The 13,110-nt window shown below is 37.9% G+C and overlaps 1 protein-coding gene across 1 annotated transcript in view; it reads right to left on the reverse strand.

Moving 5' to 3' along the window:
- Positions 1-13,110, reverse strand: part of LOC122812096 (ADP-ribosylation factor-like protein 3) — a 369,684-nt gene that overhangs the window by 14,358 nt on the left and 342,216 nt on the right. Inside the window, exon 5 of the mRNA XM_044084375.1 lies at positions 9,357-9,542. Coding sequence (XP_043940310.1) covers positions 9,357-9,542 — 186 coding nt within the window. The remainder of the gene's footprint in view (positions 1-9,356; positions 9,543-13,110) is intronic.

A 13,110-nucleotide genomic window follows, 5' to 3' on the forward strand; every position in this document is an offset into this window, starting at 1 on the left:
TTATAGGGGTTGATTAAGCCTAAAAGATATGAAAAACACAATCCTCCATAACTATTCCTTGAATGGAGTTATAATGGAGGGAAGGGCCCTCAAAAGAGGAGAAGTCTGAGGAAAGGTTCTGCAGCAGAATTTGTAGAGAGCCTGAAACTATCCTTGTGGTTGTAGAATTGTTTGAAATAGCATGATGAAAATAAGCACTCTGAAAAATAAAACTAGGTTAAAACTTGGGAGCTAAAGACTAAACAAGGGGTGGAGCAGGATATAGAATTTGTAAGCAACTCAAACTGCTGGAGGAGGAAATTTAGTGGCTGCAGGAAACAGTCTACAAATGCTGAAGGGTTTGGGGGAATATGGGGAAGGAATATATACCAGCAGTACTACATCAAGAAGGAAGGAAGGAAGTGGGAGACAAGTGAACTCAGCAAAGTAAGATGGCAAACAAGAAATGGGGTTAGAGTTAAAAGGGGAGAAAGTAAAACATTAGAAACAGAGTGGAGAGATTCATATTTATCAGGATAAGTGTCAACAGGAAGGCAGAGTAAAACAAGGCTGTCACTGGATTTCAAGAAGAAAAGACAAGAGAAGTGGAAATATGGATGAGGAGGGTTTATAGTGGATTAATGATGTAAAGTTGTTCTACCTTAGCCCACTGTACCATAAAATTAGAAGTTGAAGCCATGAAAATAGTTTTGCCTTATATATATATATATATATATATATATATATATATATATATATATATATATATATATATATATATATATATTTTTTTTTAATTTGATTATTTCAAACACGTTTCTGGTGTGGCAATGGGTGCATCAACAGCTCCTGTTTTTTCTAACATTATTTTATGGTCTTGGGAAAAGTTATTTATTTTTTACATTTCCTTTTGCAAGTTTTATAAAAAAAGTAAGATTTTTGAACAGTTTTCATTTTATGGACAGGTAAACAGGCTGATAGTTTTTAAACTATATAAGTGGCAGTACCTCTTTCTTCGTCCTTAAAAGGCAACATAGTTTGAAAGACATCAACTTTTTGGATGTAAATGATTGGTAAGGATTCCAATGAACACTGTTTTACATTAAAGTCGAAATAAAACAGCTAAGAGGCAACCGCAGCTCGGCAACAAATCCAGTATAAGCAATATATAAAAAAGGAAATGCTCCATTTATGTAAAATAAGTTCTGATTTTAATTTGCATGCGTCAGGTAAGCGCTTTTACATAAAGCTTCATCAGACTGTTAAAATTCAAAAAATCATCATCATCTCTCGAGTGTTTAATTCTTTCATGTTGAAAGAAAGGAAGTCATAGTACTGCCTTTAACTCGAGTGTACCTTTAAAATGTTTAATTGCTTAATAGGTTTTAACATATGATGATTATATAAAGAGATGATGATGATTTTTTGAATTTTAACGGTCTGATGAAGCTTTATGTGAAAGCGCTTACCTGATGCATGCAAATTAAAATCAGAACTTATTTTACATAAACGGAGCATTTCCTTTTTTATATATTGCTTATACGGGATTTGTTGCCGAGCTGTGGTTGCCTTTTAGCTGTTTTATTTGGACTTTTCTGTATTATACTACTCGTGAGCCAAGAGGTATTTATTCTGCTGGGAGCATTTATGCACCTTGACATTGTTTTACATTGACTGTTTATAGGATAGAAACCTATTCTAATACTTTATTGCATTATAGAAGCCATCTTCTACCTTGGCAGAAGAGAAATTTAGTTAAATACAAGTTAATCCGATTGCCACACCTCATTACTGATGAGACAAGGTTTCATAATGAAATAAAAGTTTTAAGCAAGATGTTTCAGGAAAGGAAAGCATCCTATTGACCTCAATGAAAGTTTAATGGATGGAGTGGGAAGAGATACACCTCAGTGTTATAGACCAGTCTTGAGATATGGTATTGGTGTTACAAAAATCAATAATGGTGGTGTTGCAGCTGGTGATGCAATTGGTAACTCTAATGTTGTGAAAACAAATGGTTTCCCTAGGGCTTTAGTTTGTGGCTATAGTAATGCCAAAAAAAAAAAAAAAAAAAAAAAAAAAGCTTAAAGCTATATTGCAAAGGAACTGGCAAATTGTGTAACACAACAGGGCTGGGTGCCATTTGGGTGAAAGTCCAACCAAGGTATTTAGAACAAGAATCAATTTGAAAAGGATTTATGAGAAAGGTAGTAATAGTAAAAAAAAAGGATTATATAACTTCAAAAGGAATGTTTAAATGTGGAGCTTGTGCTCAATGTAGGTACATTTATGAAGGTGTGAATTTTGTTAATGGTAATTTTCCTAAACCTGTATACCTCCCAAACCTCTTCTATCAGAGGCACATGGGATATATGCAAATGAACCTTATGAACATCAGGTGTTTCAGCTAATTGGCTATTCTGAATGCCCATTACTTGTTTCGTCATTTTAATGGACAATTTCATGCCAATAAAGCCAAACCCCACTAGCTGTGGTTATGCATATTTCGGCCTTGTTATGACCTCATCAGCACAACACAAGCAGAGTGCTTGACTAAGCATAAGAAACACAGGGCTGTTATACCCAGCTGATATCCATTATCATTAGGTTCACTGCAAAAATATCGCAAACAACAAACTAAAACAATGAGTGAGAAGGTCATTGTAAAACCAGTCAGTAAAAACAAAATGAAAACTCCAGCAAAGCCAGAACTTCCACTGAGTGACCTCCCAAACCTTTTGTATCAGAGGCACATGGGATATATGTACATGATCCTTATGAACATCAGGTGTTTCAGCTAATTGGCTATTCTGAATGACCATAACTTGCTTTGTAATTTAAGCAATTTGTATCAATGGATGGAGAATCACAAATTCACATCTGGGGTAGTGCCTATGTCCCTTATGGACAGGGGCAATTTGCAAGATACTCAAGGCATAGGCACAAATCCATGCCATTCTATTGCCCCTAGGGGGCATATATTGGGTAAAACCTAGTTATATTGGCTAGACTTGTAAGGGCTCTTAAGCTATTAGCCTAGTAATTTCCTACATATATAGGTATATATGTATATATATATATATATATATATATATATATATACACATAGGTATATATGTATATATATATATATATATATATATATATATATATATATATATATATATATGGGTCTAGGACTATTCACTGAAAGCACATTTCACTGAAACACATTTGGCTGTGCACAATTCACTGAAAACACAATTCACTGAAACACATTTCACTGAAAGTTATATATGGCCTTTTCCCACTGTAGTGCGACCCTGGAGTTAGAATATATAGTAAGGGGGGGGGGACGTAGCCCCCCACCTATTTTAAATATTTTTAACTATACACATGGATACTTGCAATTTCAATAACTTACTCTTTTCTAAACTTAATATATATTCAAACTATGATAGGCCCCCCATACCCCCCTACTATATATTCTAACTCCAGTGTCGCACTACAGTGGGGAAAAGGCCACATATAACTTTCAGTGAAATGTGTTTCAGTGAATTGTGTATTCAGTGAATTGTGCTTTCAGTGAATAGTCCTAGACCCATATCTCCCTCCCTCTCTCTCTCTCTCTCTCTCTCTATATATATATATATATATATATATAGGGACTCTCCAAACTCTGGATCCTACACAGTTTGGTTTTGTGAAGAGTAGAGCATGCCTGCTCAACTTGGTCGACTTCTTTGAGTCAGTCACCAGAGCTGTGGATGAAGGCAAGGTAGTTCATACAGCCTACCTCGATCTGGCCAAGGCCTTTGATACCATTCCCCACTCAGGAATCATAGAAAAACTCACTAAGCTAGGCATCAACCCCTATATCACTAGGTGGGTTGCAAACTGGCTCACAGATAGAACCCACAGTGTGAAAGTAGCTGACTCCAAGTCGGACTGCAGACCAGTCATGAGTGGAGTTCCACAGGGTTCAGTCCTGGGTCCTCTCCTGTTTGGTATCTACTTCTCTGAAGTCCAGGCCAACACAAAGGGACTCTGGCTGACAAGGTTCACAGACGATTGCAAGTTGGGTGCTACTATTAACTCCCCAAGTGATGTTGACATCCAACAGAAAGACCTCACTGAGATCAATGACTGGTGTCAGAACCATGGCCTTAAGCTCAATGCCAAAAAATGTGTCATCATCCCCCTTGGGAAAAACTCAGTTCCCTTGAATTACCACATTGATGGTAGTCCACTGAACACAGAAGGTGTTATAAGAAATCTGGGAACACAGGTTGACAGCAACCTCTCTTTTGACCACCACATTGCCACTGTGGTCAGAAAGTCCTTCTATGTGGCGCATCTCATTACTAAGGGTTTTGCATCCAGGAAAAAAGAGGTCATTGTCTCCCTCAACTCTTCCCTCATTAGGCCAATCATCGAGTACAATACCTCATTTGGCATGTACCTCACTAGACACCTGCAACAACTGGACAGGCCACAAAAGTACCTCACAAAGAGGATCCTAGGCCTTAAACACTTGTCCTATATGGACAGACTCAAAAAACTCCAACTATTCTCTGTCTCATATCGCCTACTTAGAGGCAATCTCTGCTTGACTTACAAAGCAATGTCTGACCCAGCTCTGTTAGAAATGCTACATCTAAAGAAATCCCAATCCCTCCACACCACACACTCCAGAGACCTCAACTTCATTACCGCAATCAACAAAACATGTTGGAGGGACAAGTTCATAACCCAGAGACTGCCCATACTCTGGATTAGACTTCCCATACATGTCAAGCAGAGCACCTCACTAGCCCTCTTCAAGAAACATCTTGATGATTGGATGGGAAATAGAAAATTTACCCTGGGGATAACTCCAGTGGCTCTACTCGACAGAGGCACTGGGAACTAAGGTCAGGTGGCACAATGCCAGGGTAATCCTATGGGCTAGGCTTGTAAAGGCTCCAGGGCCATTAGCCTAGTACACACCTATGAACCTATAAACCTATAAACCTATATATATATATATATATATATATATATATATATATATACATGCATATAGAGCCAAGCTAGAATTTTCACTGTGTGTTTCAGCTATATGGCCTCTGAATGTCCATGACCTTTTTACTTCTTACTTTTTTTCTTTTCAAGTATTTATGGACGCATTCAGGCCAATAAAGCCAAACTCTACCTGATGTGTCTATAAAGACTTAAAAAAAAAAAAAAAAAAAAAAAGTAAAAAAGTCATGGACATTCAAAAGCCATATAGCTGAAACACTTGATGTCCCTAAGGGGTTAAGTGGTTATTTGCATATATCCCATGGACCTCTATTACAGGAGGTTTAAGGTATCACACAGTGAAAACTCTAGCTTGGCTAGGTTTTCTTGTAGGTTTTACTAAATGGTTTGCCTATGTGACTTTTTTACTGTTTGATATATATATATATATATATATATATATATATATATATATATATATATAGTTCTATTGTGTATGATCAAACTAATTTAATATTGAATTGAAAAGACCAACAAAAAGATTTGACCATATGCAATACCAAAAATGAAAAATATCAAATGAAACAATATTGAGAAAGGAAAACTATATCCTCTCCTGATATTTAACATTAAAACCCCCATATAACATTAGCCTCAAATTTGTCTGAATAGTGGCAGTGTTACAGGAAGGTTTTTATGAAGGTAAGGTGTAATGTTAGGGCTAAGGGATGGGGCAGCGTTAGGGTTAGGGTTAGCATCCTTTACTAAATAGGGGAGGGGACCCCATTATTACATACAACATTATATCAGCTGACAGTCCAGCAGATCCAGAACCATTTATTTTGTGGAATGAGATGTTATATGGGTATTAGTTGACCTATATGGCTCACATACTGGATCTGGAGGAATGTGTGGCCTTCCCATAGCAGTGGATATCAAGGTATGTACAGTTGTTACCATTCTAGTTACAGAGACCTTCCAGAGACAATCTGGGGACACACTGAGTTTTTCAGAGACATTGGCCTGTAGATTATTTAAGTCATTCCTCAATAAACTGCAGTGGATGAGCACATCTGTTTTCCCCAACAAGGCAGGGGATAGAGCCAGCCCCACATGTGGCTCCTATGTCACTGCCTGCCTTCCCAAAGTGCTGGGAGCCATAGACTGCAAACATGTAGTAATAAAGGTCCCAACTAGTTTTACAGATTGTGTTACAACAGTAAGGGCTACTGTTCCATTAACTACCAGGTACTCTGCAATATACAGAGGCTCATAAACAATGTCTCTCAATATACTAAATCTCATCAAGGCTCCTAATATCCAAAAACTTGATTATGTGACTTAAGCTATAGGAGTTCCAAAAAAATATTCTATAAAACTAACCTATATTTGCTTAGTTAAAAGGAACCAGTACCTTGGCAATATGCATTCAAGTTTATGAAAGTAAAGTTATTAACTTGGAAACCTTGAAGGTGTATTACTGAAGCACTTGTTCCTTGTTGGTTTTATCAAAGTTTTTAGAACCCCTATGGTGGGCTTCGGATATGCTCATAATCAACGTGTCTGCAGAGCACCTGAGCAATTTCTCTGATTCCCACCACATATGGTGTAGATTTGTGCCTATGATATTCTTCAGGGACAACTAGTAAGGAAGTGCAAGCAGAATGGTACACCCATGTCAGCGACAGCCAATATGTATGCCTGTCTCACACAATCCATTTATAACCCTCTTGCTTTGTAGGTAATTCAGGAAAACCACTGGAACCTAAGATGATAATGCAAATATGGAATCCACAAAGTGTGGTTGAATATCAGTGTAACACCAATCATGTGCATACCAGGAACATAGTGGAATGAGTGGCCTGCCTAAAGCTTAGTTGTGCTGCCCAGACATAACTAGAGAGGGGCATTACATCATGCCCCTGACACAGCTTTTAAGATCTGCATAATAGGCTGCAAGCTACACAATATGTCTATGAGGAAGCAGGCAACCCAGCCAGCAGTTCTGGGAGCCAGGGCACCCACAATAGCAGGCCCTGTCATAGGCTTTACCAGCAGTGATGACACTGATACAAACAGACACCAAGCAGTGATAGTGCCACCCCCCCCCCCGACAACACTGAGCACAGTATATGGTAGGGCAGGCGTAGCTGCAAAATTTAGTCCACTTCTATGTGCTATGATAAGTATGTGGTGGTAGTGTGGTCAAACACAGAACAAAATGACGTATGCAGCATTATTTAAAGACTATGCAGGGTAGTGTATAGGAATGTCATAATAATGTATTACATTTTAATGGTCTCCTATCATGCCCATCTTCTTGGTCACTGTAACCTGAAAAAAAAAAAAAGATTTTACGCTTGATATGGTCCAAAGATGCATCTGGTGTTCTGTCAGCATTTTTTATGTTCAAGATACCTGCAAGAAAAATGTAAGATCAACAGCATCTGTTGCCAGTTTTAATATCTAGTCAAATGACTAGAGATTGCCAGGTAAGCAAAGGCACTATTTGCCATGAGCAACCACTGCCACTGATTACCTCACAGAGTATCACGTTATGGACTTGGTAGCTATACTCTGTTAAAATGTAAGAGTGATGAGAGTAATACAGCATGTGAATAAGTAACATGCTACTTCTCTGCAAGGTGCTAGGGGAATTATTTTTTTAGTACAATTAATATGCTAATAAAATAATTACCCTTAAAGTGCTCGAAGGTGGAAACGTGTTTTCTTAAAATCATCTTTTCTTCTTGTTTTTTTTTTTTTTTTTTTTTGCACACTGGGTCTTGCCCAATGGCACCACTTTCTTTGCCTGCTAGGCCCATTTGTTTTTCAGGGACAAGAGTCAGGCAGTCACCAGCCAGGGTAACAGCCCTTCAACCCAATTATTCCCCAGTTAGAATGCCTAATCAGCTCATTTATTCCCTCAGAGAGGTAACAACCAAATGGTAGGGAGTGGGCCACTATGCTAGACCCAGCAGATTCCCTGACCCCCCCCCCCGGAGCTTCTTTTTCCTCACAGTGGCTCACTAGAGCTCTACTAAAGTTACAGAGTCTGAGAGGTAGGTGTGGTTCTGCCACATGCCCAGTCAGGTCCTTTAACAATGTCTATTCTGGAGGCTCAAACTCTGCAGTTGAAATGCCTAGTGTTCTATTTAGTTGTCACCCAAGTGGCAATCCAGGACCACATCCCTGTCATCAGGATGGGAAAGCTGACAACTGCTACCCACTCCCATTTTCTCATGCCAGATCCTAGAGGCACCTGCGCTACTAATATAACTCAGGCCAACAATGCTTTAGTCATGGCTTTATCCCTATACATCATGGACCTGGCTTAAATCATACATTTAAAAAAAGAGGAGAGTAGGAGTGGAGAACTCCTCATTTGGAGTGAAGCAATTAAGGCAAACTGCATATTTTACGTCAAAACCACAATGTATACAATACACTTAAGCAAGCTTTTTATTCTACTTGCAGGGACTAATTTTTTAGTTTTCCAAAATTGCAGCCACTGCTTTTGGTGGTACACTGGTTCATTTAGTGGTTATCAACAGTATGCTAGTTGCACTCAGATTCTGTTCTGTACAAGTGTCAAGTGAGTTGCTTTGACTCAGCTCGGTTCAGTAAATAAATAATAAACCTCTGGGATGCTGCTTGTATAATAAACATTTTTTTCAGAGAAAATTTAGTACCAACATAATACAAACCCCTCTAATTTCATTTTCATAAAACTAATATCCAAACTTGTTATTTTATCAGGGTCAGTTGCAGAAATGTAGCTAGCTCTAATTGTGCTCCATACCATTCCCTTGATTTTCTCCTTCCCCCAGGAAGATCTTCTCCATAAGTGAAGAGAAAAAAAAATCTCTCTTCCTCTTCTTTTAAACTGTGGTAAACTGCTTGCTAAAATGTAACAAGCAGCTGCTACAGTTTATACTCGGCAGGGAGTGCTATAGTCCTCAGTTAAAAAAGAAAAAAGTCTTTTATACATTTAAACTGTGGCAAGCAGTTGCTGCAGTTGATACCACACATGTAGCATCACAGCTCATAGTTTTGACTAAAAATGCAACACCAGCATTTTAAAGCTTGTATGTACTGAACATTGTCTGGTCATTTCTCCTAACACCTGGGGTGGCTGCCCCTTTGCTCTAACTTTACTACGCTAATGTTCAATTGCTTTTTTATTTTGGAAACACAGAACAATTTTCATCCTTCCATAATGCAGGTGGAATGAGTGCTTTAAGGCTCTGGTTCCTGAATAAGTACAATGAATTTAAACAAACAGCTGTAGTCTGCTTTTACATTTCAGTAGTTATAGTCTAACTTTTCAAAACAGAATGTGTGCTCACAATAAGGAACTTACCTTATACCCCATATAAACAGAAAAGCAAGTTTACCTGCACTCCCTCTCCAGTTGTAGCAGAGCAGGCCTGGATTTGCCAGACTCTGTCTCGGATAAGATGAAGGTTCAGTCCTTCTGCAATCTCTGACGCAGGGGCTGATGTCAATAGGTCCTGCTTGTTAGCAAAAAATAAAACTGGGACCCCAGCCAGTTTTTCCTCCTCAAGTAAGTCAGCCAGCTCCTGCAACCAAATTGGGAAATTACTTCACTATCATGCTTGTTTACATTATAAACTGTTAAGAATAAAGACCTTATGAAATATTTTGTGATCCAATATAGAGATAATTGTGCAACTGATGCATATGTGTATCTCTGATATATAATAAACTACTTACACACTTGAACTCATATACAAATTTCAATGAACAAATTAAACAGTGAACTATTTTTTGCATGACTAATAAGGTGGCTAGATTTCTGGATTGTTTTCAGCTATGACCAGGAAAAAAGGCAAGACAAACTTAACAAACAAACGTAACAACTGGTCTGATGGTTAGTGTGGAGGATTAAAGCTTTGAGCTGTTAACAAGCTGATTCCTGCACGTACAAAGTTTGATTCCGTCAGTCTTCATTTTTCTACTGTGTGACTCTGAGCAAGTAATTTAACAGGACAATTGTCAGGGGTAATTGAAAAAATTGAGTTAGGTTCCTCAGTGGTCTCCTAGACTGCTTCCCTAGTAACTACATATGAACAAAGTAAAACAGAATAAACCAAACATGAAATTAAGCATGCTTGGTAAACAGCTGCTGTGTGTACTTTGAATCTAACAATAATGATTTTCTTCATTGAATACAACAGATTCATAGACTAAGTGTCTAATAGAGAATAACCTCAAACAGTGAGAGGTGGCTTAGTCATTATTCCTATAAGCAGGAATAGTTATAGCCTGTTGTTTCATATAAAACACAATCCCGTCCTTAAAAATGATTCTGACTTTTTTAAGTGGGACAGAAGCAGATTTCACAGAGTAGGCCCTAATTTAAAAAAAGGTATTTTCACTTTTGCTAATGGAGAATTTTCTTCAGAGAAGTAGTTAATGCAAATTATGTACTCACCTCTGATGCTGGGAAGATAGACGTTTGTGAGATCTATCCTTTGCCCAGGTACTTGGATTCATTTTCCAGTACTGACAGCACAGTGCAGCAATTAGGGGCACTACTATGTATGCCCAGAGCTTGTCAGTTAAAAGTTTGTTTACACATTCCTATACTATCTACATGATTATATCACAATGCATATAGAAAGTGTATGTGGATATGCCTTTAATAAAAAGTTATGAAGCTTTTCATTACACTGCAGACCACATACATTAGGAATACTGGAGAGATGCATTAAGGCACTTCAGCTATTCTGTGCCATAGTGTATTTCAGAATGCCAACAAAGCACTTAATGTATAAACTGTTTACCTTTCAACACAGCTGGAACCTTGACAAGTTCTAATCTAGAATGCTGAGTACCAATTCAGTTGTGCCAAAGGCCACTGTTATTCTCAGGGACTGAGTTAGAGTATGTGTCTGTGGAACAAAACATTCTTTATGAATTAGAAGGTAAACTTACCGGGACACTTTTCTCAGTCAGCACAAAGATATTTGTTGTCAGAACTGTGAACAGTTATCTACACGTGCCACATAAGTCCAAAAACACACATTTATGATACATATCTAGCCATATTCCATTAGCTTTTCACATAATCACTATTCATTCCTGAATCCCTCTCAAAGTCTCTGATAACCTAACTCCCAAGCAAAATCCACCATGACTTCTATCTTTTAACAGTCTCCATCCTTAGTGATATGCATTATATGTCTCTACCACCAAATTCACCCAGATACATTCAAAATCAGAGTTGCTTAGAGTCCTTTTGCAACAAATGTCTCTCTCTTGTTTTGTTTTTCTTCATACCTTAAGGGCTATTTTCTTATTTTCTTCCACATCATTCTGACACCCACATTTTCTTTAAAGGAAAACTGTACCTTAGAACTCAAAAAACATTTTTTTTAATTGTGACTTTATTTTTGAGCTATTTTAATGCATACACATCATGCCAGGTACTTCTTTTACAATTTTAATGTGTTTCAAAAAAATGGTGGGTGATGGGGTCTGCCTTGGTAACTTGAGCTTGTTTTTTTTGCTTTCATTCCTACTTCCCAAAATATATTTCAAGTCCTCTTTATATCAGTCATACTAGACACAAGGAAGTGGTGGAGTTTTCTCATGCCATTAAGACAGAATGGCAGGACTGTGAAGCACTGTCATCTAACACACCTTGTGTAACAGAGCTACTTCTTTGTTTCTGTGACTAACCCTCATTTTTGTGTCTGTAACAGCTTGTTCTATGCTATAAATAGCTGTTAGTTACTTCCAGCAAAAGAAAGTCGGTAAATAGCAGGCTTTTGTAAAGGGATTGTATTGTAGTTCTAAAATAATTGACAGACCTCTCACTACAGTAAATGATTATTGCTGTATATGTACAGGTGAACAAGTACCCTAAAGTAAGTCTGTCTGCTACTTCTCAATGCCTTCAGTGAGACATTTTTTCTCTCTGTGTCATGAATAATGCAGAATTAAAATGTGCTTTACTAGCTCCTTAGTTATTTTTGTCATGTTCATCCCCTTTTTTCTATTATGTATTTATTTATACTTTGGTAACCAGGAAAGTGAACCGGTCCCAGGACCCTTTTCAGGCATGACCTGGGCTACATTGGTAAAGACAATAAAAAGTAATAAATGCACCTAGCAATACAAAGAAAAAAATACTGACATGAAGAAATTGACAAAGATTGCACGTGCAACACATAGCCAATGTGTGAAGTGAATAAGGAAAACATTAAACATTTGCTAGAATGTATACACTAATAATGCTTAACTCTACTATGTTAACTTTATTAAAAATTACAAAATGCTTGTACCCATATTGCACAAGTCACAGCGCTGTAAGGTGTTACTGTTCTCTAAATGACTAGGAATCAACGAGTGAATGTTTTATGACTTCACAAAAGCAAAGGACGGGGGGGGATAATTATATTTGCATCACTTTTGTTGTCCTAAGATAGTATGAAAACATAATAAACCTACAGATTTTGGAACACAACAACCATTGCAACTGAGCCTAAACAAGTATGGTGAAAAAGATTTGGAACATGTAGAAAGTAGGAGAAAGGAGGTTGATTAGGATGACGATAATTAAATAATACACACATGCATGCATACACCCCATCTGTGTGTGTATATATTTTTGTGCATCTGTATATGTGTGTTATGTACACTCACATACATGCACATCCATATGTCCATAGGTTCATAGGTAGGTACTAGGCTACTGGCCCTAGGGCCTATATAAGCCTAGCCAAAAAGGTACCCTGGCTTTCGCCACCCAAGAAAATTATTTTCCTGTGCCCCTGTCAAGCAGAGCCACAGATGTGATCCCTGGGGTGAATTTCCCATCCAATCATCAAGATTTTTCTTGAAGAGTGCTAATGAAGACCTTTGATATAGATAGGTAGTTTGTTCCAGAGGATGGGAAGTCTCTGGGACAGAAATCTATCCCTCCAGCATGTTCTGTTTATTGTGGTGACAATGTTTAGGTCCCTAGAGCATGTAGCTCAGAGGGATTGGGATATCTTTAAGTGGAGCATGTCCAACAGCTCTGGGTTTGACATAGCTTTGTATGTTAGCCAGAGATCGCCTCTGAGTAGGCAATATGCAATGGAGTAAAGCTGGAGTTTTTTAAGACGGTCTGCGTAGGGC

Source organism: Protopterus annectens, chromosome 9.part0, assembly GCF_019279795.1.
Source record: "Protopterus annectens isolate FY-2018-M chromosome 9.part0, PAN1.0, whole genome shotgun sequence".
NCBI lineage: Eukaryota > Metazoa > Chordata > Ceratodontiformes > Protopteridae > Protopterus > Protopterus annectens.